A 27,752-nucleotide genomic window follows, 5' to 3' on the forward strand; every position below is an offset into this window, starting at 1 on the left:
TGAATTGTTGATGGATTTTAAGTATGAGTTGCTGGAAATGATCACAATATGGAATGCTGGTAGGTGAGAGTATGAGAGTACACTGGCAAAGCAATGCATATAGTTGATTGAATGAAATTCTTCATATGTACTATGCAGAATATTTCTTTGTTTGAAAATAATTTTTTCATAAAAAAATTTCTATACTCTCCGTAAATGCACTTTTTAATTATTTTTTTATCTCAAATATATCAAATCGCTACGGTATATTTTCTATAAAAACTTCAAAAAATTGCAATCCAAATACAAATGTTTGGAAATTTGCATTTAGCACTTTTACTCTCCTGCTCAGGTGATGAGCTTTAAAATTAAGTCTTGCCAGTCCAGCTGCTTCCTCATCTCATTAGCCATTACCAACTGTAGAAATGATTTCACTGGAATTGAAACACCCCCCAAATGATGATAACATAAAAGAAGGTGGTTATGAAACAGGGGAAACAGATTCCTTTTATTCTCGTATAGTACAGAGATTCTTCCCTTGACATATTCGCTGTGTTTTTAAACTCGGATCGGACCGGTGCGGTCGAATCAAGAACCGGCCAAATATTCGGTCTGAATTGTTTTTCAAAATCAAAAGACTCAAAACTCGGATTTGACCCCAAAAAATCGAAAAAAAGTGATTCAATCAGAGTATTTTTGAAAAAAAGTTAAATTTTTTTAATATTATGTTTTGACCCCTAAATTGTTAAAACTTATTAATATGTCTCAAATATTTCATACTTTATAAATATTGTCCTAAAATTTGATGCTGTTTTTCAATCAAATCCATAATTTTAATTCTAAACTTGTTAACGTTCATTAAATAATATAAATTGTTACTTGGTTATTCTAATTTCTTTGTATTTTCTTGTTAAATATATTTGAAACATTAAATATATATGAATATACTTTATTAATATTAACATACTTTTAGGTATTTTATATATAATATTTTAATTTTTTAAATAATTTTTATTTATGACATCATCCGGTTCAACTCTGATTGAACCCGATCGAATCCATTGACCCTGCCCTTTGAGTTCGGCCGAATCGATACCCGATTCGAATCTAAAAACATAGCATATTGGGACTTCAACAATGGATTTGTTAGGCTGAAAATCTTGGCCAGCATTCAAAAGATTCGATTTCTTTTGTAAGGTATGTTCCAAGGACGAAATTTACTAACCATCCTACTTGTAACTTCCCCAGATGTTCTAGCTAACCATCACTACTACCATACTTGTTATAGAACATTTTTCTTGAAGGGGTGCAGGTTTTGAATGCACAAATTTGCATCAAGTGGAATATATGAACTGGTTAAAGCCCAGAGAATATCGGAGTTCGAAATTGGTTACTTGGATCGATCGGCTGTAATTTGGACATGAGATTCAACTCGTACATCCCCTTTCTTTATTTGGCCAGGCAAATCCTACTGGCGGAAATTCAGGATTCATTCCAAGTATTTAATCCCCAAAAAATAAAGGCAAAAACAAAAAAAAACCGTCCAGAGGAATTGTATAGCTAATTGTTCATGGATTTCCAAGCCACTTCAGTGAGTGATTTTGAACCAAGTTTAGCATTGGTTATATGACCTGCTTTAGATTTGGCTTATGTACGTTCAATTTTGTTGCAGAAGCATCTAAATAGAATTTAAAGCCAAGATCTACTCATACTTGTAAGATCTACTTCAATTAGTTCCTGTAGAAATTGAAGTTCCTTCACAAAGCTGTAGCTTTTCATCTTATGATCCAAGCACCAAAGGTCTTTCTGCCGATAAACCCATATGCTTAAGGTCTCCTGTTCGTCTTTCTCAAGGACAGAGTATTTCTCTTTTTCACTTCCTTTTTTTTTTTTTGCAGAATTTTTCTCAACGATGAATAAGCACGCATGGAAACCAAAAAGATCAGAGAGCTGCTTTTTTTCAAAAAAAAAACCTGAGTAAAACCGGCAGCTTAATTAATATCTTCCACTCTGAGCTGCTAAATTTCCTGCAAGAAGAATCACTTCAGATGATCCTGAAAGATACTAGTAAAGAGTAGTAGCTAGCAATTGCATAATGATAAAAACAAATAAGACCCAAAACAGTAATAATCATGTAGAGCAAGGAGAAGTGAAAATACCACCAGTCCAGAAAGCAGGGGATCAGATGAATTGGATTTAATCAAACAAGCAAGGTAGGGAAAGAAAGGAACCACAGGAAATCATAGGAATGGGCGGGCTAGGAAAGGGATTCACTTTTTAGTCGCTTCCATCCCTAGCAGCCCATTCCCAAAACTTCCTGCAGATCTATCTGCCTTTCCCTCTTACTCAGTAACTCCCACCATGGATTAGCATGGCATGGTGCTTCATGTCCAATATATATGTATAATATATATATATATACACAGATGCAATCCCCCAAAAGAAACTGCTAGGAAATTGATTAGTAGACCTGGTCACCACCACCACTAAGGCAAGTTGCGTTTGGTACTGGAAAATGGAACCTTTCTTGGAAGTTGGGTGTCTTATCTCTTCTGCTTTTCTTTCCATGTGTCTTGGTCCAATTGCCGCTTTGGATGCTCTTTTTCTTTCATAGTAGTACATTATTTAATACCCTGTCCTTGGTGTTTCCAAGTCTTTCTGTCCTTTGCGTTTTCTCTACTCGTGACTACGTGGGCAATGGGCCGCCGCCAGCACCATTCACTGATCTAAGCACACAATAATACTTGTTACCATTACTGTGTGGATTTGACGATTGATTTATGAGCTGTATCTACTTAGTAAAGAATGGAAGGCTTCAAGAGTTATATTAATATGTTGTTTCAATGCATTTGGAGATACAAAATTGCTTAAGAGTTAGAAAAATGATTTAAAAAAAAAGAGTTAGAAAAATGAAAATTGAAATATTAGAACAAGTGTCAAGGAGTTCGGTAGTAGTTTTAAAAGTGTGTTTGGATTGCATTTTCCGTCATTTTTCATGGAAAAATTACTGTAGCGATTTGATATATGTGAGGGAAAAAGATGATAGGGAAATGTGATCACGAAAAACGACAATATTTTCCGACGGAAACAAGCAATCCAAACACACCCATATTTTGTCGAAATTTCAAGTATCTTTCTCATTGGGTTGGGTGCAGTGTTTTTTGCTGAACAATTTCTATAAACTTTTTTATTTTTTTTTATCTCCATGCCCCATGTTTGTCCTGTTGGACAAACAAATTTTTGGTCAAATTTATCTGCTACAAGTATTTTTAACAATTTTAGTTATAATAACATCAAAAATTTTAAATTATTATATTTCAAAATATATAAAAATTTACATACTTCAAAAATTATTTTATAACTTTTACGGTAAAATTTTAAACAAACATAAAAAAAACTCATTCATCAAACGGGACTAAGGTTGGGCGTCCAGTGTATTTTTCTTTTCGTTTACTGAAGTAAACCACCCAGTAAGCTGCAAATCAAAACTTACAGCCCACAAGCTGAAGTATGCTCTCATGGTTTTGTTGTAGACCATGATGCCCAGCAATAAGGGGCCTGTTTGGAACCTGAATTTTTTGGGAGTTTGTCTAAAACTTTACTGTAGTGCACTGTAGAAGTTTTTGAAAAAATTTTGTAGAAGTTTTTGTAAGGTGAAAAATTTTGTAGAAGTTTTTGTAAGGTGAAAATTTTTTTTTTCTTTTCTTTTTCTTTTCTCTTTCCCTTTCTTTTTCTTTTTCTTTTTCTTTTTCTTTCTTTCCTTTTTCTTTTCTTTCTTCTCTTTTTCTTCTTCTTCTTCCCCGTTACCTCCGCCACCCCCAGCAGCAACTCCACCTCCCGCCGCCCCCCTCTGCCCCTTCCCCCCCCCGCCTTCCCCCTCCCCCGCCACCCTCCTCTGCGCCGCCCCCTCTGCCCCTTCCCCCTCCCCCCGCCACCCCCCTCTGCCCCCCTCTGGTCCTAAGATTCAGTCTAATGAGCAAAAAAATGTTATTCAAACGAGAACCTTCCAAGATCTGCTCAAAGACGAATATGATGAAGATTTATTTGAGTACTATGCTACTACACAACTTGTTGTGGCCTCTCTGGATGGGTCAGTGGAGCCAATTGGACCACCGGCCATATATACTTCAATGGAACCATCTCCAGATGAGCAATATATTTTGAGTACTTCAATTCATAGGCCATTTTCTTTTATCGCCGCTCCCCTCTGCGCCACCCCCCTATGCGCCGGACGTAGAGAGAAAAAAAAAAGATAAGAGAGGATGATGGTAGTGGAGGAAGAGGGGGAGAGGGAAAAAAAGAGGGAAAAAAAGGGGGGAAAAAAAAAGACCGGCACCGGAAATTGGTGACGGAGCCGGCAATGGAGGTGGTGGTGGGGGAGGAAGAAGAAGAAAAGAGGAAGGGAATTTTTTTTTTTTTGTGTTTTGGATATTTTAAGTGTGTAGGTTAAAAACTTTGATAAGTTTTTTGGGGTTCCTGTAGCAAAAGTTATTAAAAAACTAGTTTTATACAAACTTGGTAAAAAACCAAGCTTCCAAACAGGGCCAAGATTTTAGGTTTGTGCATGTAGGACAATCTCAGCACCAAACACAAAGTGAACCAGCAGAATAGCTCTGAAACTACTTAAAAGAGCAATCAAGTCGGGTAGCAAAACAAAACTTAGCTTAATTTTGTAGGGCAGTAAGCTGTGGGTTTATCATGCCTTGTACCTTTATCACAAGCTACTCAACGCTGCACCATTTTGATTTTGAAGCTTTACCATGTTCTCTTCTGACCAATTTTTTACTTTCAGTTTCGGTTTGGGTAAGAATTTTATCCTTAGAACTTCCATAAAACTGGATTTGTGTCATTGAGTTAAAAGGTTATTCAAACTATAAGGTATAGCAATTTTATACTTTCAGTTTCGGTTCGAGTTTTGGTATGCGAGAATGAGTCAAAATCACAGCAAGAAAATGAAGGAACCTCCAAGTTCGATCTATAGCACTCCACACTCCCATATATTATGCCAGCGAAAAAGGCAAAACTAGCGGTCCAATTAACGTTTTCAATCATCTTTGCCACAAAATTATTACACCAGCAACGATACAATTGGTTAATCTGGCAAAAAGAAAAAAAAATCCAGTCCTATAGCATGTCAATTGCCTAAATCTGGAAGAAATAGTCAAGTCGCTCCAAAGGCAGCAGCACCTTATGCCAAATCTCCTCTCTTTGTGAACTTGTAACAGGTGAATGCCAGGGACCCGTCAAATGATTTTTGACTTGCAAACTTTCAACAAACAATCAACAGGTTAGAACAGCATTTCATAGAAATCGTACAAAACTAGGAACTTATTCATAATACAAAATGCTCGAGCTAGAATGAGATAGACTTGGAAATTTTCTGACAGATTTACATGGAAAATTGTACTAAAATACGAACCTGAACCATTTACCTTACCACGCAAGATGGTCAAAGATCAAAGAACCATAGCTAGGTAAGGAAAAGGAAAAGGAGGAACCACATGAAATCATCGGCATGCCCGGAATTGGAAAGGATCCTACTCCAAAGCCCCTAAAACCCTAAACCCAAAATAGAACAAATGAAAAAACAAGGAAAAGAAGAAGACAGTCCATGACCTCAGCTGAACATGCCAGATCCATTCAAGGACAAGGAAAAGAAATGGAGGAACCACATGAAATCATAGGCATGGCTGGCCTCGGTAAGGATTCTCTCCATCCTATCTCCAAACCTAAAAATTTAAGATCGAAAATAGAATTTTTTTTTAAAAACCCACAAAAATAAGAAAGAAAAAAAAATAAAGTTCCTTTCCAAGCCAGGCGATGCCCACAATTTCCTGCAGATCTAGCTCCGCTTCCATCTTACCCCCTTTCTTCCTGAGCTCCAATATCATCCTCTGTACCATAATTTTAAGGGGAAAAAAAAAGAAACAAGCCAAAAACCCGCAAGAGCAAAGAGGGGAAGGGCAAAAACCCTAATCGAGAAGCATCGAATTGCATTTAGTGACTGTTTGTTTCATCGTGCGACACCTTTTATAAACTTTTCCTCCCCATTAAGTCCAAGAATGAGAACGCGGTTAGAGGACCCCACCAATCAACCCTAACCCAGCCCACCTCGTTTTTGCATGTCATCCGGCCCAAAAAGAAGCCATCCAATTGTGGAAGAAATGCAAACCCTAATCAAAGTGTACCAGAAAAACGTCTACCACTTTGATAATATTATAAGAGTTAGTTGGGTGTGAGTAGTAATATCACCATTTCCTAGTGCAATTTGAGGATTTTTTGTTCTTTTGTGGAGTGCCATTTGACAGATTTACACATAATACCGGGATACTTAGGCGGTAAAGTGCGAGTGATCGAATTTAAATGGGACAAATTTAAAAGTTTAAAACGTAAATGTTCAAAATAAAAAGTTAAGCGTGTAAAACATTTAAAATTGAAGGTTAGATTATAAAATAAAAAAGTGATACAAGTTTAAAAGTGCAAAATAGTATTAGTCGTGAGAGTAATCATTGAACTATATGGAGTCGCTCGCTAGTGAAACATCATGGCGGCATTGAATTAGCAGATCGAGCATCATAGAATTAGTCGTTAGAGCAATCATTGAGCTGTATTGACTCACTCACTAATGAAACATAGTAGTGGCATTGTTAGATCGAGCATAACAAGGTTGTCTTTTAACCATAAGAACACTGGTAAGCTTAGACAAAATCAATACTCATAAATGACGATGATTGAAACCCAAATCTATTCTTCTTTCTATTGGGTCCATCATTTTCACTTAACAAACGACAGATGACCAAAAAAATATATATATATTTTGGGCACTTGTACGGGGTGTACAGCAGATGGAAACTGCCTTATTAGTTAAACTCCGTCGATAAAGCACTGTGGTTACTGGGGAGTTTCGGACATTCTCTTGACACTTTACCCCCTATCCATACCTTCTTAACCTGCCTTTCACCTGAGCCCCATTACAACCCTATTAAAGTCCCTTTGATTTATGTGTTCGATTCACTTTTAAGTGGTGGAGATGTGATAAATGTGCAAGCCTATGGTAATGGCATTCCGTGATGTTGAATTGAGCGTTCCTAGTATTCATATATATTCTTCGAATTACACCATGGCCGGTGTGTTCTACCTTTGGTGATATTGTCAGGGACCCTAGATGCTTGTGTTAGTATAGACTACTGCATAACCTCTGCTCTCTTGGTTGTATTTCTGAGCTCCGAAATGCTTGAGGGCAAGCATTGTCTAGGTGTGGGGGGATTTGATAGAGCCGTTATTTGGCACGATTTGCACTGTCATCTTGTCCTAATTTTGGCTATTCATGGTGCTAAGAAAGGGGATTTCACTCATATTTGACATTTGCGTGAATTGTAGGTGGTTAGCATTAAAAAGATATCGCGGGAAAATATTTCCAGAAGACTTGTCGTCCCAGAGCGTGACCACGCCTTGGAAGGTGGACGAAACCGAAATACGGACCGTGGTCCATGTGGACCAGGCGCATGGGATCAAAACTCAATGGGGGAAATAGCTTTTGGAGATTGAATTGTACCAGACGTGTGGGCTTTGGACTGTGAATTGCGGCGGCTATAAGAGAAAAAGAAAAGCAAGATTCAGAGGAACTTTTTTAGGCTTAGCTTTAATTTTCCTCTTCTACCCCTTGTCAGCCGCCACTTTGGCGGGGCTTTGTTTTTTTCCCTTTCTTGGTCGGCAACAGAGACGACAGAAATTAGGTAGCTAGAGTTTTCTTTTGCTTTCTGCGGCTCTGGTGCCAGACGCTTTCTCCTGTTCTTTTTCTTTTTACTTTTGTTCGCCTGTGGCTAGCGGCCAGGCATTGAATATTCTCGCGGATTGCATCTGGGCTCCGTAGAACGGAGACCCTGTTTACTTTTTGCCTTTGACTCTTCAAAATTCTGTGAGATTACTCTTGTGCTTTTCCAATTCTTCGGCAATTAATTGAATGAATTCAATTAAATCACGTGGGATTGACACGATGAGGAGCGGCTAATTTTCTCCTCTACCCAAAGGTTGACGCGAAGGCGCGGTCCATAATATCTGTGAGATCTAATCGAATTTTCATTATTTCTCCCAATTTATTGTTATTCGTGCATTTCCTGAATTAATTGTTCATGGGTATTTGATTAATTGAATATCAACGGCCGGGTATTTGATTTAATTTAATAGCCTACTGCCACGTTAATTAAATAGAATCCGTAATTGTTCGTTTAGTTAACACCTCGTGGCAACCACCATAATTGGTTTTATGATGGGGAAATGCAAGATCTAATTTAAATAAACCCTCTTAGCGTGTTTATTAGTTAGGGTTGGGTTCTTCTAGTTTTAATGCAATTGAGTAATTAAATTCCTACGGTCGTACCTAGGGTTGTTATCTGGTTAGAGAAGCAGTCAATGGTCGTACCTTGACTGTCGAAAAAGTAAGGAAGAGCTGGTTGTCAGAGCTTATTGATGGCTATAACCAACCTGGTGATAAATGGGTGAAATATCTTTGCATCGATGAGCATTTAAAAGGACCGTGCCTGAGCAGTTGATCCTTTGGGTAGAACTTTTGTTAATTGCTATTTTTAGTGAATTGAGCTTTGTGAGTTAGTTTTGAATTTAGTTCGTTTTGTTTGTTTTACTTTTATTTTATTTTTATTTGCCTCCCATTGAAAATCCCCCAATTTTGTTCTGCTGATTTGGAAAGAAATAATTTCCTACCTGCTCCCTGTGGAATCGACCCTACTTGCCATTGTACGCAAAATTAGTATTTTTATAGATAAATCCGGTATATCGGATCAACCAAACTCTTCGGGAACAGGGTGAATCAAGTAACCCATTGCACACCTAGGGTCCCTGCTCCAGTACTTGGATTTGTTCTATAATTATTTAATTGATGTGGTAGTTAGGACTTTTTAGTAATTATTATTGCACAGGTTCGGCACCTGTCAATTTTTGGCGCCGTTGCCGGGGAGTTGGCGTTTGGATTATTTGTTTCTTTTTAAATTCAGTTTTTATTTTATTTTATTCTTCTTGGTATTTTTGCTAGTTTATGCCCCGTTCTTCTCGCACAGGTGAATTGGTATACGATCCTGAGGTAGAGAAGGCAGCGCGTAGGCGGAGGCAAGAGACCAAGAGGCAAAAAGAAGGGCACTTATTTGCTGCAAACGAGTCAGCGGAAGACGAAGTAAGCATGGCCACCAACCAAACCTTGAGGGAGCTGGCTGCCCCGGAGCTGACTCACCAGCCCTTATGCATCACATTCCCCACTTTGGCTGAGAACACTGCTTTCGAACTGAAGTCGGGATTGATTCACCTCCTACCTTCTTTCCATGGCCTCTCTGGCGAAGAACCCCACAAGCACGTCAAGGAATTCGAGGTAGTTTGCTCTAGCATGAAACCTCCCGGGGTCACAGAGGAGCAGATAAGACTTAGAGCCTTCCCGTTTTCTCTCAAAGATGCAGCTAAAGATTGGCTGTACTACCTACCAGCAGGTAGTATTACCACATGGGCACAGTTAAAAAAGAAATTCTTGGAAAAATTCTTCCCTGCATCCCGAGCTGCGAGTTTGAGGAAGGAGATATGTGGCATTAAGCAATATCCCGGTGAGTCCTTGTATGAATACTGGGAAAGGTTTAACAAGTTGTGCACTAGATGCCCGCAGCACCAAATTAGTGAGCAACTGTTAATCCAATACTTCTATGAGGGGCTCCAATCAACAGACAGGAGTATCATTGACGCTGCCAGTGGGGGAGCACTTGCAAACAAGACACCGAGGGAAGCGTGGGAGCTCATCGAAGCCATGGCAGAGAACTCCCAGCAATTTGGCTTACGTGAGAGCAACCCTCCCCGTAGAGTCAACGAGGTAGAGACTTCATCCATACAGCAGCAACTGTCAGAATTGACGTCTGTTGTGAGACAATTGGCCATGAGAGACACGCCGCGAGCGAAAGTATGTGGAATCTGCACTAGCATGGACCATTGCACAGACTCGTGCCCCATTTTGCAAGAGGACGGGGCAGAACAGGTAAACATGGCCGGAGGCGTGCCCGCGCCCCGCAGGCAGTACGACCCATACTCCAATACGTACAATCCGGGCTGGAGGGACCATCCCAATCTTAGTTATGGGAACAGGCAGCAAAATTCATTTCCAAATCGTCCACCAGGATTCAGCCAGCCATGGCAACCAAAATCTCAACCCTCGTCCTCCAATTCAGGGAGCTCCCTGGAGGATCTAGTCAAAAATCTGGCCACGACTACTACTAACCTGGCCACGACTACTACCCAACTTCAACAGGAGATCAGATCCTTGGCCGCGAATACCGCGCAGCTCCAGCAGGACACCAAAGCGGACAAGAAGGACCAAGACGGTCGAATAAGTCAACTGGCAACTGCCATCAACCGCTTGGAGTCCCACGTTTATGGGAAACTACCATCGCAACCCGAGGTGAATCCCAAGAATGTAAGTGCCATGACGCTGAGGAGTGGCAAGGAACTGGAAGGGCCTAAAGTGGAAAGTTCAAAAGGCAAAAATGAAGAGGAGATAGAGAAGGAAATTGAAGAGGAAGGGCGTATTCGCAAGAATCCTAAGGTAACCTTCACTTCTCCGCCCACTATTAAATCTAACTTACCTCCTTTTCCTTGTAGACTGGAGAAGACAAAAAAGGTAGAGAAGGAAAAAGAGCTTTTGGAGGTGTTCAAAAAAGTGGAGATCAACATCCCCTTGTTGGAGGCAATTAAACAGGTACCGAAGTACGCGAAATTTCTCAAGGATCTATGTACCCATAAGAGGAAACTGAGAGGGGACGAGAGAGTAGCGGTGGGAGAGAATGTGTCAGCAATGCTCCAAAGGAAGCTTCCCCCCAAGTGTGGAGATCCAGGTATGTTCACGATCCCCTGTAAGATAGGGAATACACCGATTAGGAAAGCAATGTTAGATTTAGGGGCGTCAATCAATGTGATGCCCAAGACTATTTTTGCTTCTCTAAATCTTGGGCCACTTAAAGAAACAGCCATCATAATCCAACTAGCTGACCGCACAAATGCATATCCAGAGGGGCTAGTTGAGGATGTCTTGGTTCAGGTAAATGAATTGGTTTTTCCTGCAGATTTTTATATCTTGGACATGGGAGATGAGAAATCATTAAGCCCATCACCTATCTTGTTAGGTAGACCATTTCTTAGCACTGCCAGGACTAAGATAGATGTGAATGAGGGTACTTTGTCAATGGAATTTGATGGTGAAACTGTGAATTTCAATATTTTTGAGGCGATGAAGTACCCAGAAGAATCTAACTCGGTCTTTGCTTTGAGTGTTATTGAGCCTTTTGTGCAGGAAATTTTCGAATTAGATGGCGAAGACGCTTTGGAAGTGGCTCTGGCCAAGCACTTGGAGTTGGGTGTAACTCATGATGTGGACCTAAGGGGAGATTTGCTCCATGCTGTGGAAGCCTTACACTCACTTCCACCCGTATCCCCAAGGTATGAGCTTACTTCTCTTTTTGTGCCAGAGACTCAAACGAAACTGCTTCCTTCAGTGGTGCAGGCACCAGATTTAGAATTAAAGCCTCTGCCAAAGCATCTTAAGTACGCATTCCTAGGAGATCGGGAGACACTGCCGGTAATCATCTCTGCGCACCTGTCTCCAAGTCAAGAAGACAAACTAGTGCGGATCCTGAGGGAGCATAAGGAGGCAATTGGGTGGAGTATAGCAGATATCAAGGGAATAAGTCCATCCTTATGTATGCACCGAATTCGACTCGAGGAAGATGCGAAGCCGGTAAGACAGGCTCAAAGGAGGTTGAACCCCCTGATGATGGAAGTTGTGAAAAAGGAGATACTAAAGCTTCTAGAGGTGGGGATCATTTTTGCTATCTCGGATAGCCCATGGGTGAGTCCTGTCCAGGTAGTCCCGAAAAAGGCGGGAGTGACCGTTGAGGAGAACCAGGAGGGTGATATGGTCCCGGTCAGGAAAGCAACTGGCTGGCGCCAGTGCATCGACTACAGGAAGCTAAATGCCGTGACTAAAAAGGACCATTTCCCCCTCCCCTTTATTGATCAGATGGTAGAACGATTGGCAGGTCGTGTTTACTATTGTTTCTTGGATGGTTTTTCAGGTTACTTTCAGATCGCGATTGCACCAGAAGACCAGGAGAAGACCACCTTCACATGCCCATTTGGCACGTTTGCCTACCGCCGGATGCCTTTCGGACTCTGCAATGCTCCAGCGACCTTTCAAAGGTGCATGGTAAGTATTTTCTCCGAGTATGTAGAGAAAATAATTGAGGTATTCATGGATGATTTCAGTGTGTACGGGGACAGTTTTGATGAATGCTTGGAAAATCTGGCTTTAATTCTGAAAAGATGTATAGAGACGAATTTGGTACTTAATTGGGAAAAGTGTCACTTTATGGTAGATCATGGCATTGTCTTAGGACACGTTGTGTCGGCTAAGGGCATAGAGGTAGATAAAGCTAAGATAGACCTTATTTCTGCTCTACCTTACCTCGTATGTGTACGGGAAGTGCGTTCGTTTTTGGGCCATGCAGGTTTTTACAGGAGATTTATCAAAGACTTTTCGAAAATCGGAGCACCCCTGTTCAAACTACTGCAGAAAGACGTGCCGTTTGATTTCACAAGTGAATGTAAGGTAGCGTTTGATAAATTGAAGGAGTCACTGACATCGCCGCCTGTCATTCAACCGCCAGATTGGAGCCTTCCGTTTGAAATCATGTGCGACGCGAGTGACTATGCCGTGGGGGCCGTGTTGGGACAAAGAATTGGAAGAGCGCCACACGCGATCTACTACGCATCGAGAGCCTTAAGTGGAGCCCAACTTAATTACTCCACGACGGAGAAGGAATTACTAGCTGTTGTTTTTGCACTGGAGAAATTTAGGTCATATTTATTGGGTGCGAAAGTAATTGTTTTCTCTGACCATGCAGCCTTGAGGTACCTGTTGGCGAAAAAGGATGCCAAACCGCGGCTCATTAGATGGATCCTGCTCCTGCAGGAGTTCGACTTAGAGATTAAGGATAAGAGTGGAGCTGAGAATTTGGTGGCTGACCATTTGAGCCGGTTGCTCACGAATCAAGAAGATCTACCGTTGAGGGAGTCATTCCCTGAGGAGCAACTTCTGGCCATTGATTCGTCGACACCATGGTATGCCGATATTGTAAATTTCTTGGTAGCAAGTCAATTACCTACAGGTTGGTCAAAAGCTAGAAGGGATAAGCTAAAGAGTGATGCCAAACATTACCTTTGGGATGACCCATACCTATGGAGGCAATGTTCAGACCAGGTGATAAGAAGGTGTGTAAGTGCAGGTGAGTTTCACTCTATTTTGGCTTTCTGTCATTCGTTTGCATGTGGTGGGCATTTTGGTCCGAAGCGGACGGCTCGTAAAGTGTTAGAAAGTGGTTTTTATTGGCCTACTCTGTTTAAGGATGCATATCTGTTTTGCAAATCTTGTGATAAGTGTCAAAGGGTGGGGAATATTTCTCGAAGAGATCAAATGAGTCAAACCCCCATATTATTTGTTGAGATTTTTGATGTCTGGGGTATAGATTTCATGGGTCCCTTCCCCTCGTCTTTTGGTTTCTTGTACATTATACTTGCTGTTGACTATGTTTCCAAATGGGTGGAGGCAAAAGCCACCCGGACTAATGATTCTAGAGTGGTTGCAGATTTTATAAGATCTAACATTTTCGTCCGTTTTGGAATGCCAAGAGCTATAGTGAGTGACAGGGTCACCCATTTCTGTAATAAGACGATCACTGCTTTGTTTCGTAAGTATGGTGTGCTTCACAAGGTGTCCACTCCCTACCATCCCCAAACAAATGGTCAAGCCGAAGTATCGAATAGAGAGGTTAAGTCGATCCTGGAGAAGATGGTGAAGCCTGATAGGAAGGATTGGAGTGTGAAATTGGAAGATGCTCTCTGGGCCTACCGCACAGCGTATAAGACGCCGATTGGGATGTCCCCATACAGGTTAGTTTTTGGTAAGCCTTGCCACCTCCCGGTGGAATATGAACACAAAGCATTTTGGGCACTTAAGCGGTGTAACATGGATCTCATGGAGGCTGGAGGACACAGAAAGCTCCAATTACAGGAGTTGGAAGAGCTAAGGAATGAAGCCTATGAGAATTCCGCAATTTATAAGGAGAAAAGCAAAGTTTTTCATGATCAACAAGTTTCGAGAAAGTCGTTTGTCTTAGGGCAAAAAGTCTTACTTTATCACTCACGACTTAAGCTTTTTCCTGGTAAGTTGCGCTCCCGTTGGATTGGTCCATTTGTTGTTACTAACATTTCTCATTTTGGTGCAGTGGAAATAAAAAGTCTTAAGACGGAGAAAAGGTTCGTAGTCAATGGTCACCGTCTAAAGCCTTATTACGAAGGGTTTAATAATGAGCAAATGGAGGTTCTATTTCTTGAAGATCCAAATGGAGAGATTTGAACACTTGAAGGCCATGTCTAGCCAAAGACGTTAAACAAAGGCGCTGCTTGGGAGGCAATCCAATGACTACAATATTAGTTGTGATTTTCCAGTTTTATCGTAATGTTTTGACTGTGTTTGTGGTGTTGGACAGAGGAGTAGAGGTTCCAAGGCGCGCCCACGCCTTGAGGGAAATTCGTTTGGAAATCATTTAGCTGCTCTGGTCAGAGGACCATGTCCTCCAAGGCGTGCCCACGCCTTCCAACCACTTAAAAAAAAAAAAAAAAAAAAAAAAAAAAAAAACTCTTGGGTGTCATTTAGGATGCGCTGGCCAGAGAACTAGGTCCTCCGAGGCATGCCCACGCCTTCCAACCCTTCCGATGACGAAAGTCAAAGAAGAAAGACAATTTTTGACCAAGACCATACTTCGTCACTTTGTCTTCTTCTTTGCATAGTTTTGCCCAGCACCTCTGTCTAAAGTCCTCCCACGCTGAAAGTTTCTTTTGTTTTTGCTTTAGCACCTAGTTCACTTCCTTCTCCTCTTTTTGCTTGCTGGCCGCCGCCGCCGCCGCCCGCCGTGCTGCACGCGACCCAGCAGCAGATCCATCGCGCGGCGTCCAGATCTGTCGCACATAGCGCCCGCGCGGACAGCAGCCGCCTCCCCCTGCACAGCTCAGCATCCTCGCGCGCGCCTACAGCGCGCAGGTCACCACCAGACGCGCGCAACCTCTAGCCCCGCGCATCTCTCCCGCGCGCGGCAGACCCCCTGCGCGCGCTTCCCCAGTCGTGCTGCGTCTCAGCATCCGCGATAGCCCAGCGCCAGATCTGCCAGCCTCCACCGCGCGCCGGCCCACCTGCGCAGCCTTTACCAGCGCCCATCTCCCACAGCAAGCTGACCGCGCGCGCGCCTCTCCATCGCGCGCCAGGCCCCTGCGCCGCCCGACTAGCAACCGAGCCCAGCCCACTGGGCGCCCGCCAGTCGCACCCCAGCGCCCGCGACCTGCTCTGCCGACCGCCCAGCCTCAGCTCTCCTTCTCCGCCAAATTCTTCTTCAGCGTGGACAAAGGGAATGAAATGGTACCTCGATTTGCCTTTCTTGTTAAACTGGTGACTTCGATTGGGACTTTTTATTGCTAAACTTTGCCTCCTTTTGGGTTGCGATAATTGTTGGTATTGTCGGGGGGGACCAGTGGTTTGATTATCTGAAGAGAAACACCTTATATCTGCTTCCCTGTGACTATATATTTGAGATATCTGTGGGCCCTAGTGAATTTATTATTTGGAACACGTGGTTGGTAGCCCTCTGATTGTTGCCTTTGATTAACCAATATTTTGATTTAAAGGGAGTTAGTTCGGTTTTCTTTATTGTTGTCGGCTAATTGGCGACAGTGGGGGAGATTGGTTGGTGTGTGTTGACTGGTCGTTGCTTGGTGGGGTAATTGTGTCCTTTTGTTGCTAAGCTGCTGGAATATTCGATAATTCTTGTTGTTTGTGGTCCCCGATCTGCTTTTGTTGGTTCTTTGGCTATTTCTGAGCTGATACACTTTGTTGGTGGTCCCTGAATGCCTCCTAAAAAGGCAACTACGGCTGGGCCATCTGGGTCCCAACCGCGGAAGAGACGAGCCCCGGTCCAGCCCCCCATTCGGTCCCGTTTGGGCCTGAATAAGAGTACCATGTCCCCTGGGGAATGGGGGGAACCGATCACTAATCTTACAAGGGCCCAACAGGACCGGTTTAACACTTTGGTGAATCGACCTGTTGCCCCTTGTAAGTGCTTCCATGCCCCAACCCTGGACCATCTGCGAATTGCTCGAGAGGTTGAACAGTTGTTCTCGGCAATAGGCTGGGGGCAGTATCTCACCATTAACTACCCCACGTTTGAGGAGCTTTGTTGCGAATTCTACTGCTCCTTTGAGTTTATCAGGAATCAGCATATCACTCTGGATGAGCGGGAGATTATTCGGTTTAGATTAAAAGGCAAAGATTATGATTTTTCAATCAATGAGTTTAATCTGACTTTGGGGTTTGTCAGTGAGGACACCATTGCCTCCGGAGATTATATTAATAGTGCTATTGACTACACCAGACCGTTCAGAACTGAATATATTGACATCTGGAGGGAGTGGTCTACGGATCGGCTAGTTTATAATCCGAGTCAGTCCAAGGCCTCTGAATTGAAGGATCCGGTCTTAAAGGTCATCCACAGGTTCTTGGCTTACAATTTCTCGGGACGAAAGGATTCCTCCGGCATCCTTACCAAAGCAGAATTCTACTTCCTTTGGTGCATGCGCAACAATGTTAAGGTTAACTTTGGGTGTTGGATAGCCACTCAAATGGAGTCAGTCATTCATAAGCAAAATAAACCGATTATCCTAGGCTCGCTCATTACCCACTTGGCCATCCGATTGGGAGTGCTAGACCTTGACAAGGAGCACAACTTCGCCTTAGCTCGAGAGATTGAGCCACTAGATTTGCGCAGTTTAGAGCGAATGGGTGTCATCCGAAAGGTGGCGATGTCTACCAATTTACGCTCCCTGGTGAAGACGGCCCACAGCCTCGGATGCCCGCCACTGCACCCTCCACTGACTTGCCACCGCATCCGGATCAGGCGGGACCGTCCTCCACGCGTCCTCCCCCTGCTAGAGACCCCCGCTACCCGGACCTCCAGGAGGGCGTTCATGAGCTCAACACCCAGCTTTCACAGATAGATGGCCGTCTTATGGCGCTCCAGGTCTTCGCCCGCATTCAGGCAGAAAATCAGGCGGCCTTCTACGCTCACATTGGATTCACGCCGCCTCATCCCCCTCCTCCTTAGTGTCTCGCTTTCTCTCCCCGGTGGTCAGGGAAGTTTCTTTTCTTTTCCCCTAATACTTCATTTGTTTTTTCTACATTGAGGACAATGTAGGTTTTAGGTGTGGGGGGGAGTGGCTTCCATTAGTTCTTTTTCATTAGTTACTCGAAAAAAGAAAAAAAAAATGAAAAATCTAAAAGAATCATTATAGTTAGTCGGCTTTTTGGTTATTTCTATGCTTGTTAGTGTTGGGGCATGTTGCTGTGATGAATGACATAATCAAAGTGAGTGGGTATGTGGTCGAATATGCTAGCTATGCATTTTGCTTCCCTTGGCAATGTCATTGAATGTTGAGTATGCTGGAATTCACCCCTTTTTGAAACTTTTGGGAGCTTTTGAGCCTTGCTTGAGCATATTATTCTTATTTGCTCTATTTTGTTTGAATGAGTGGGTATCACACATGGTATTGGCATTCTAGAACTTGCTAGTTTATACATGTCAAGGTCACATTTTTGTTGAATTGGATGCATTTGAAATGATAAGGGCATTTAGGATTTAACCCTCTTTAGCTATCTAAAAAAAAAAAAAAAAAAAAATCAATCCCTCATCTTATCTCCCAATAGTAAACCAATTTGAGCTTTTGTCCCTCGTTTCTGGTTGTTACCCATATTTGTTAACCCAAGACCTCTTTAAACTTTCTTGTTTACCCCTGTGTTGTCAAGGGATGCCTGAATTCCATCATTTGTGCGAAAACAAACAAATTTGGGGGGTTGCAAGTGGTTTTAGATTAGGTGCCATATGATGTTAGCCTTGTAGAAAGAATGAGAAATTGGAAGAGGGCCACTGACCAGTGGACTATGGCTTACAGGGCGTGCCCACGCCTTACAGGACTTTCTCTTCAAAAAAAAAAAAAAAAAAAAAAAAACCTTGAAGAGACTCGTGACCAGAGGACTATGGGCTACAAGGCGTGCCCACGCCTTGCAAGCAGTTCCCCCAAAAAAAAAAAAAAAAAAATATATATATATTTTGGGCACTTGTACGGGGTGTACAGCAGATGGAAACTGCCTTATTAGTTAAACTCCGTCGATAAAGCACTGTGGTTACTGGGGAGTTTCGGACATTCTCTTGACACTTTACCCCCTATCCATACCTTCTTAACCTGCCTTTCACCTGAGCCCCATTACAACCCTATTAAAGTCCCTTTGATTTATGTGTTCGATTCACTTTTAAGTGGTGGAGATGTGATAAATGTGCAAGCCTATGGTAATGGCATTCCGTGATGTTGAATTGAGCGTTCCTAGTATTCATATATATTCTTCGAATTACACCATGGCCGGTGTGTTCTACCTTTGGTGATATTGTCAGGGACCCTAGATGCTTGTGTTAGTATAGACTACTGCATAACCTCTGCTCTCTTGGTTGTATTTCTGAGCTCCGAAATGCTTGAGGGCAAGCATTGTCTAGGTGTGGGGGGATTTGATAGAGCCGTTATTTGGCACGATTTGCACTGTCATCTTGTCCTAATTTTGGCTATTCATGGTGCTAAGAAAGGGGATTTCACTCATATTTGACATTTGCGTGAATTGTAGGTGGTTAGCATTAAAAAGATATCGCGGGAAAATATTTCCAGAAGACTTGTCGTCCCAGAGCGTGACCACGCCTTGGAAGGTGGACGAAACCGAAAGACGGACCGTGGTCCATGTGGACCAGGCGCATGGGATCAAAACTCAATGGGGGAAATAGCTTTTGGAGATTGAATTGTACCAGACGTGTGGGCTTTGGACTGTGAATTGCGGCGGCTATAAGAGAAAAAGAAAAGCAAGATTCAGAGGAACTTTTTTAGGCTTAGCTTTAATTTTCCTCTTCTACCCCTTGTCAGCCGCCACTTTGGCGGGGCTTTGTTTTTTTCCCTTTCTTGGTCGGCAACAGAGACGACAGAAATTAGGTAGCTAGAGTTTTCTTTTGCTTTCTGCGGCTCTGGTGCCAGACGCTTTCTCCTGTTCTTTTTCTTTTTACTTTTGTTCGCCTGTGGCTAGCGGCCAGGCATTGAATATTCTCGCGGATTGCATCTGGGCTCCGTAGAACGGAGACCCTGTTTACTTTTTGCCTTTGACTCTTCAAAATTCTGTGAGATTACTCTTGTGCTTTTCCAATTCTTCGGCAATTAATTGAATGAATTCAATTAAATCACGTGGGATTGACACGATGAGGAGCGGCTAATTTTCTCCTCTACCCAAAGGTTGACGCGAAGGCGCGGTCCATAATATCTGTGAGATCTAATCGAATCTTCATTATTTCTCCCAATTTATTGTTATTCGTGCATTTCCTGAATTAATTGTTCATGGGTATTTGATTAATTGAATATCAACGGCCGGGTATTTGATTTAATTTAATAGCCTACTGCCACGTTAATTAAATAGAATCCGTAATTGTTCTTTTAGTTAACACCTCGTGGCAACCACCATAATTGGTTTTATGATGGGGAAATGCAAGATCTAATTTAAATAAACCCTCTTAGCGTGTTTATTAGTTAGGGTTGGGTTCTTCTAGTTTTAATGCAATTGGGTAATTAAATTCCTACGGTCGTACCTAGGGTTGTTATCTGGTTAGAGAAGCAGTCAATGGTCGTACCTTGACTGTCGAAAAAGTAAGGAAGAGCTGGTTGTCAGAGCTTATTGATGGCTATAACCAACCTGGTGATAAATGGGTGAAATATCTTTGCATCGATGAGCATTTAAAAGGACCGTGCCTGAGCAGTTGATCCTTTGGGTAGAACTTTTGTTAATTGCTATTTTTAGTGAATTGAGCTTTGTGAGTTAGTTTTGAATTTAGTTCGTTTTGTTTGTTTTACTTTTATTTTATTTTTATTTGCCTCCCATTGAAAATCCCCCAATTTTGTTCTGCTGATTTGGAAAGAAATAATTTCCTACCTGCTCCCTGTGGAATCGACCCTACTTGCCATTGTACGCAAAATTAGTATTTTTATAGATAAATCCGGTATATCGGATCAAGCAAACTCTTCGAGAACAGGGTGAATCAAGTAACCCATTGCACACCTAGGGTCCCTGCTCCAGTACTTGGATTTGTTCTATAATTATTTAATTGATGTGGTAGTTAGGACTTTTTAGTAATTATTATTGCACAGGTTCGGCACCTGTCAGCAATGCTCCTTTATTTTAAGGGGGCTGACTTCATATGAATCAGGAATGGATATCTGCCTATTTTCCTTCTTCTCAAAAGTTAAAAAGAACGATTTCTTCTTCTTTTGATTTCTGTGGACAAAGGAAAAGCAAAAGCACCATTTCTCGCAGTTGGATGTGAAAAGCTAAAATGAAGCATTTTGCATTAGAATATCTTCTCTACCAAATTTTCTCACATATCATATCAATCTCTCCTGCTGTGATGGCATGAAACCCTCCTAACGCCTCCAACAAAACCAAGCGGAAACCTTCATTATTACCATAAAAAAAAAAAAAAAATTTCTGGCCATCTCATCAATGGAATGCTTCTTGGCCTTTCCTGATCTGGTAGAATAACCCCAGAATACATCTTTGAATTTTCAAAAACGCGAGATGAGACGATCTTCTGTCAAACAGCTTGCAGCATCAAGTGTTTTTTTTAACGACATCCCTGATGCTTTTGACCAATTCAGGTGAACATTCGCACTGCAATTCTCTCAAGAACCTAAGCATGATGGTCGCCTTGAGTTCATGACTAGCCTGAAGCATCGCTCTTACTGCCACACGAGACGGTAGTAACGCTAAAATGTTGGGTAAATCACCCCAGGCGTTGTACAAGTCAGTGTCATTAAAAATGCTTCACTTTCAATAAGTTACTTCTCAACCAAAAAAAAAAAATCAATAAATTATAATATTATATATATAAGATATTAAATATATAATATAATATAAGATATAAGATATATAATATAATGATAATTTTGTTACGTGAGTTTATCCCATTTTTTTTGTCATGGCATGTTGTTAAATAATAATTGACTGAGAATTTATGTAATATCAAATATAAAAACACAGATCCATGTGATTAAAATAATTTTTAAATTTTATCTCATGTTAAATTTTTTGCTAAATCTATTATCATTAGTGTTATACATATATAAAAATAAAGTCACGTAAAAAGTAAAGTAAAAGTGGGGATTGGGGCACCAGTGGCGTGGCGGATGGAGCGGAAGGCGGAGGAATTTTTTAGGTAATAGAACGGATCCCAACTAGGGTTGGAAACGAATCGAGTCGCTCGCGAGCGGCTCGAGTCGAGCTCAAGTCGAGCTCGAGCCGGCTCGAGTCAAACTCGAGTTCAGAATATTAAGCTCGTTAGCTCGCGAGCCGGCTCGCGAGTTTGAGTATATATATATATATATATTTTTATTTTTATTTTTATTTAATAATAAAATTACTTATATTATATATATTTTTTTATTTTTTATTTTCATAGTAAAATTACGTATATATCCTTAATATTTTATTATTTATTCAAAAAAATATTATTTTATTTATTTTTTTAAAAATAAAATAATTATTTTTTAATTTTTTCGAGCTCAAGCTCGAGCTCGAGCTTGGCTCGACTTGATTCGAGTCGAGCTCGAGCTTAAAAATTACCGGCTCGTCGAGCTCGGTAAAATTTAATCGAAACTCGGTTCGATTAGCTCAAAACTCGACTCGATCCGACTTGTTTGTAGCCCTAGTCCCAGCTACGCAGACGCTGCCAAGTAGGGGTGGGCACGGGTCGGGTACCCGCCCCTAACATGATTTGGCTGACCCGACCCTAATATGTCGGATCAGCCATTTTGCGACCCTAACCCGCTCCTAATATTTTCGGGTACCCGAATAGCGGGTACCCGAAAAAAAGGGGCGGGTACCCGAAAAAAAGGGGCGGGTCATAGGGTACCCACCCCTAAAAAAAACTATTTTTCAATAAAAAAAAATTTATTTTCTACTTAATATCAACATGTTTTTCAATAAAGAAACATGCTTTTCCAATTAATATTGGTAGAGATATTGTAATTAAAGTCCATACATCACCATTTTCACACATTTCATCCAATAATCAAATCGATCTCATAAATTTAGTACATATTAGAATATCTAATGGACAAAACGAAGTTTCATAATAATTTTGAGTACATCACCATTTTCACACATTTCATACTTCCACAACACAACAAACACAAGGATAATAAGTATTTGGTAACTTCCCCAAGGATATTATGGTACAAGACCGCATCTCAAATAAGTCAATTGTGAAATCAAGTTCGGAAAAGAATTGAATAGAACTAATTATTTTTGAAAAAAATATAACCAAAATAATGTTAAAAATCTTCCCCAACTTCTTTACAACTTTGGAATAGACCTTATGGTATTAAGGTAATGAAAAAGAAAAATAAATTTCTTACACTAAATAAAAGAGACAAATTTAAGAGATATAATTGCAAATGAATGACACAAATATTTTAATTATCTAGCTAACAGAAAATTGAGACTCTAAACAAAAATCTTTGATTGAATTGATACAAGATTTGCAGGAAAGATCGATGCAGGTAGAATAAAAATAAAAAAGATGAAAGGGATGAACAATTTTTATAACAGAGTTTCACAAATTTTTTTTTTCATTTTGTTCATGTTTCACCGAGAATATTCACTTTCTTCAAAAAAAATGAGAAGAGTAGATCATATAGGATTAGAATATGAGGCTGCGAGCCACTTCACTTGCACTTAGGATTAAAAATTACAAAATTATAAAATGATCCCTACTTTTTTAATATTTATAAAATATACCCTGCGGGTCGGGTACCCGCGGGTTTTTATTTTTCTGATCCATATCCGTACCCGATTTTTCGGGTACCCGACCCTCATCTGCCCCGCTAAAAAAAATCGGATCGGATATCCTATTTTTCGGATCCGATCGGATATCCTATTTTTCGGATCGGATCGGATCGGATTCATCGGGTTTTCGGATCGGCGGGTTTTTTTGCCCACCACTACTGCCAAGCGTAAGTGTATCCTGTTTTGATTGAAGCTAAAAAGTGCGCCTAAATGCTAAATTCCCCGGGAAACCGGGGCTAAAGTTGTAATGTGAATTTGGCTCTTTGTGGACTGAAGTTTGAATAGAGTTGACCAGTGGGCTCCAAAGAAAAGCTCCCCGCTTTCATGGTTTCTTGTCTACTACCGGTAGTAAATTTTCCGATCAGCCGCGACCAGAAAGCTTCTTCTACTTCAAAATTGAACTATTGGTACGATCTTTTTTTGCTTTTAGTAATTCTTTGATCTTACTCTTTGGATTTCTTCTTTCTTGAAATCAGATAACTAATGGAGCTGTTCCATCCTGTTGATCAGAGATGGCGACTTATGCTGCACTGGCTTCTCTTCTGCAAACGCTGGATTATCTACTGAAGTTCCCGTTGTTGATCCTCGAAGTTAAGAAAATGAAAGCCGAAGCTCTCAAACCAAAACTCGATGAACTCTTATTGCTTTTGACGGCAGGAGAACCCTCCGCAGTGTGGAGCTCGGGCTCCGGCTCTTGTCTGTGGGAGCTAATTGAAGAAACTGATCGATCTCTGCAATCATCAGTAGAAGATTTTATTGAGGCACTTGGGAGGTCTCATGCAGCTGATACTTCGGAGATCAGACAAAGATTGCTACTCTACTTTACTAGTAGTACAAAGCCAAAATCTGAACTTCTTGCGGAGGGAAAGCCTCAGATATTCAAGGAGATCACATCCTTTGAGGAAAATTTGAGGAAATTTCTCCACAGCACTGTCCAAGACTGCTTGTCAGGCAGGCCTAACCATTTCTTGTACCGATATGGCCATGTGGAAGAGGATCTAAATCCTCGAGAATTGCCAGATTTTTTTATACAAATTGTATATTCTCAAGTAGACAGTGAAACACCAGTAGTTGATTCCCCGTTCTCCTCACCAAGCAGTGAGACTGATGACCCCTACGTCGACAAACTTGACTCGACCGTACAACATTCAAATGGAACCATCTCCTTTCCAGACCTTGAACAGCTGTTGTCGTTGGCATTTCGCCAGAGCCAACTTCCAGTAATTGTTAACAAGATGGGACATTTGTGGAGAACCTGTCGTCGGGTCGATGACAGCATCACTAGCTTCTCGAAAGCCACTTCCGATTTAACAACTCTCCACCAGGATATTCGGTTCTTGCTAACCTTTCTTAAGGAGGATTCTTCTAATATATTCTGCCCTCATCATGAATTGCTGAAATGTATGAAAGATGTTGCAGATAGAGCAAGGGTTCCTGTCGAACAATGTATGGTAGACTACCAAATCGAGTCCATTATAACGTACCCCTTTTGCTTATTGGCTGGGATTCCTGCAAAATTACAAGACTCTGGAAAGATTCTTGAGTGTGCAGTGGACAGGATTTTCTACGGAAAGAAGGGCATTTGCCAATATTTGGTGCAGGCATCAATGCAGATTCAACCCATTAAAGAAATGATTACAAAGATAAACGATGAGAGTTCCAGTGCGCACACATCAATTAGCAGCATATCTCTACGCCATTTAAATAAGGACGACATTGTGGTGGGTCTTGATGATGAACTGGTTAGCCTCCTGGAGGGACTCACCAGAGTGCCATCAGGGCTAGAAATTGTGACCATTTTAGGGATGGGCGGCATTGGTAAGACAACTCTTGCTCGAAAAGCTTTTCGCCATTCTTACACTGAATATCACTTCTATTGCCGTGCATGGATCACAGTTTCCCAAGTATATCAAGTCAGAGATTTGTTACTGGGCCTTTTGGGCTGTCTTGGTCACTCCACTGATAAATTGGTAGAGAAAAACGACGCTCAATTAGCTGAAGTTGTGTATAGAAGTTTGAAAGGTAAGAGGTACTTGATTGTTATGGATGACATATGGAGTATCGATGCTTGGAATGACGTCAAAAGATGCTTTCCTGATGACAAAACTGGTAGTAGAATCTTATTAACCAGCCGCGTTACAGAGTTGGCTAGCTACATCAATGCAAAGAAGCCTCCTCATTGTATGAGTCTTCTGGATACTGAGCAGAGTTGGGAACTGTTGGAGAAGCTTGTATTTGGGATAGCAAGTTGCCCGCCTGAATTGGAGAAATATGGAAAGCTTATAGCTAAAAGATGCCAAGGACTACCACTAGCAATTGTTGTAATGGCTGGTGTTCTTTCACGTGCCGTCAGGACATGTGACTGTTGGAATAATTTTGCAGAGAAGGTATGCGCAATCATCTCCACTAATCCAGAAGAATGCCTGGATATACTTGCTTTGAGTTACAATTATTTGCCCCATCATCTCAAAGCCTGCTTCCTCCATATGGCGGCTTTCCCTGAAGACTGTGAAATAGAAGTTCAAAAGTTGATTAATCTATGGGCTGCAGAGGGATTCTTGGATCCCCAATCTTCAGAAAATCTAGAACAGGTGGCAGAGGAGTATTTGGAAGACCTTATTGGTAGAAACTTAGTTTTCATTGAAAAGAAGTGTTTTGGAGGAAAAGTCAAGACCTGTCGTCTCCATGATTTCTTACGTGAATTATGCTTGAGAGAAGCACAGAAAGAGGACTTCATGCATGTGATACAAAAGAGAGGTACCAAACGCTCTCGAGTAGGCTTGCGTAATCAGCATCGCCTCAGTTTCCATTTGGATCCTTACAGTGATGTGGCTGCGGCACCTGGAATCCCACACGTCTCGTCTTTTATGTGTTTCACATTGGGTACTAATATTGTTCCGAATATTCTGTTCTTTCAATTAGGCTTTAAGGTGCTTAGAGTATTAGACATATTCTTTCTGCATTTTGATTACTTCCCTGCCCGAATACTAAAACTGATTCATTTGAGGTATCTTGCGCTGAGTGCTACTTATGAGCTTCCTGCATCAGTATCACAACTAAGGAATCTCCAAACGTTGGTGATTCATGGTCCATGGCACTGCCGGGAGTCTGGCAGTAGCCCAACATTGTTACTGGAGTATTGGAGCATGCCTTCATTGAGGCATCTCCAGTGTAGTGTGACCATTTATTTGAAGAATCCTCCTGGAGCTAATAGTGAACTCCCTCAGCTATTTGTTCCAAAAAACCTACAAACTCTCTCTACCATCAAAATTTCATGCTGCACAAAGGAAGTTTTCAGTGTCATGCCCCATCTCAAGAAACTTGAAATTTGTGAGACAGAAGAAGACTGCGGCATATGTGAGCCATCTGTATTACTTGGGAATCTACAGTACTTGAAAGAGCTTGAAACACTTGAGTGTTGCTTCTACAAACAAAGAGTAGAAGCGCGGCAAATATCATTTTTTTCTGCCCTGCCATGTTCTCTTAGGCAATTGAGTTTAAGTTGGAGTTATTTGCCATGGGAAGACACGAGCTTGATTGGCATGTTACCCAGACTTGAGGTGCTCAAACTCAAACATTTTGCTTTCCATGGACCTAAATGGGAGCCAAAGGCTAATGGTTTTTGTCGTCTGACACACTTGCTGATTGAGAACACTGATTTGGTCCATTGGGAAGCCGCAGTTCATCACTTTCCACGCCTTCAATATCTAGTTCTGAAGTCTTGCAAGCTCTTAGAGGAGATCCCTTTTGATGTGGAGGAAATTGGTACCCTGCAGCGAATTGAGCTGCATCACTGTAACAGAACTACCGAGATATTAGCTAGAGAAATTCAAGAACAGGTTGAAGGCATCGAAGTTGTTATTAGAAGTGAGCAGTAAGTGAAAATTCTTGTCTAATTTCCGACGAACATTGGTGCAAATGGTTGCAATTTCATTTGAGTAGCGTTGTGCTGTCTTTCCCTGCACCTGTTGTTGTTAATTGACATATTGTTATACGTCTTCGATTGGTTTATGAAGCTACTTATTTCCTTCTGGTGTCTGTGACAGGAATCCAGACCGTGCATAAGAAGAAAATTCAGTTCCTCTTTTTGAGGTGGACTTCCCACTCCATCTCAACTTCTCTGCTGCTCTTTTCTCTTCTACAAGGCATTGTGTAAGCATTTAACAATGCATTGAATGCGCAGCCTCTGATTAATTTATGTGCATGGGGAAATTTAGAACTGTGTATGATCTTGGTCAGCAGCTGACAAATTGCTTCCATTCTTCATTATATTTTTTCTTTCAGTATTGCTACGTTTGTGTCTCTCAATTTATCAATTTTACTGAGAAGAAACTAGTTTCATTATGATTATCATGGATGATATGAGGTCCTTTCACAATATATTTGCTTGATGATCTTCTTGTGCATGCTCTTCTGCTTTGAAATGATAATCGTGCATGTGTTCATCCGATTTTTGGTCGCCGATGATCCAAGGTTGTGCATGTTACCTCAACACCATGATACAGTGCCGATTGAACATTGGCTGGGTGTAAGTTATCAGTCCAGTACCAGGAAATTGGGAGGTTTATAGCTTTCTGCATAGTTTCCAGAAAATAAATTTGCTTTGGAAATTCAATGCGAAAATATCCTTCTTGTCTTAGATAGCAAAGTTACCAGTTAGGCAACTTCTAATTCGTTTTTAATATTGGTTAGGAGCTAGGAGCTTCCA

General features: G+C 41.4%; 2 protein-coding genes and 2 long non-coding RNA genes across 5 annotated transcripts; 2 read left to right on the forward strand and 2 right to left on the reverse strand.

The window, feature by feature from the left end:
• Positions 1-1,805: 1,805 nt before the first annotated feature.
• Positions 1,806-2,308, reverse strand: LOC113715749 (uncharacterized). The gene is made up of 2 exons (XR_003454069.2): positions 2,139-2,308; positions 1,806-2,006 (listed from the first exon to the last, which is right to left on the reverse strand). It is a non-coding gene; the product is annotated as an uncharacterized lncRNA (long non-coding RNA).
• A 2,640-nt stretch (positions 2,309-4,948) lies between these two features.
• On the reverse strand, positions 4,949-6,252 carry LOC113715481 (uncharacterized). Its single transcript, XR_003453992.2, has 2 exons — positions 5,399-6,252; positions 4,949-5,245 (listed from the first exon to the last, which is right to left on the reverse strand). It is a non-coding gene; the product is annotated as an uncharacterized lncRNA (long non-coding RNA).
• A 2,779-nt stretch (positions 6,253-9,031) lies between these two features.
• On the forward strand, positions 9,032-14,434 carry LOC140016580 (uncharacterized). The gene is made up of 4 exons (XM_072070145.1): positions 9,032-10,522; positions 10,697-10,810; positions 11,744-13,294; positions 13,790-14,434. The coding sequence occupies exons 1-4, from the start codon at positions 9,032-9,034 to the stop codon at positions 14,432-14,434; spliced, it is 3,801 nt and encodes a 1,266-aa protein (XP_071926246.1).
• An 8,821-nt stretch (positions 14,435-23,255) lies between these two features.
• Positions 23,256-27,438, forward strand: LOC113716382 (putative late blight resistance protein homolog R1A-3). Of its 2 annotated transcripts, XM_027240685.2 has the most exons (3): positions 23,256-23,451; positions 23,555-26,918; positions 27,091-27,438. In XM_027240685.2, exons 2-3 carry the CDS (start codon positions 23,557-23,559, stop codon positions 27,107-27,109), a joined length of 3,381 nt encoding a protein of 1,126 aa, XP_027096486.1. In that variant the 5' UTR covers positions 23,256-23,451; positions 23,555-23,556; the 3' UTR covers positions 27,110-27,438. The 2 variants fall into 2 exon arrangements, with proteins under 2 accessions (XP_027096486.1, XP_027096487.1); XM_027240686.2 differs by lacking the exon at positions 23,256-23,451 and having other exon boundaries at positions 23,458-26,918.
• Positions 27,439-27,752: the final 314 nt, after the last annotated feature.

This window comes from Coffea arabica, chromosome 11c (assembly GCF_036785885.1).
Source record: "Coffea arabica cultivar ET-39 chromosome 11c, Coffea Arabica ET-39 HiFi, whole genome shotgun sequence".
NCBI lineage: Eukaryota > Viridiplantae > Streptophyta > Magnoliopsida > Gentianales > Rubiaceae > Coffea > Coffea arabica.

Coding starts and splice junctions, on each gene's coding strand:
- LOC140016580 (XM_072070145.1), top strand. CDS start 9,032: ATGCCCCGTTCTTCTCGCACAGGTGAATTGGTATACGATCCTGAGGTA. Junction 10,811..11,743: donor GAGTAGCGGTGGGAGAGAAT/GTGTCAGCAATG, acceptor ATTCGACTCGAG/GAAGATGCGAAGCCGGTAAG. Junction 13,295..13,789: donor ACCAGGTGATAAGAAGGTGT/GTAAGTGCAGGT, acceptor GTGCTTCACAAG/GTGTCCACTCCCTACCATCC.
- LOC113716382 (XM_027240685.2), top strand. CDS start 23,557: ATGGCGACTTATGCTGCACTGGCTTCTCTTCTGCAAACGCTGGATTAT.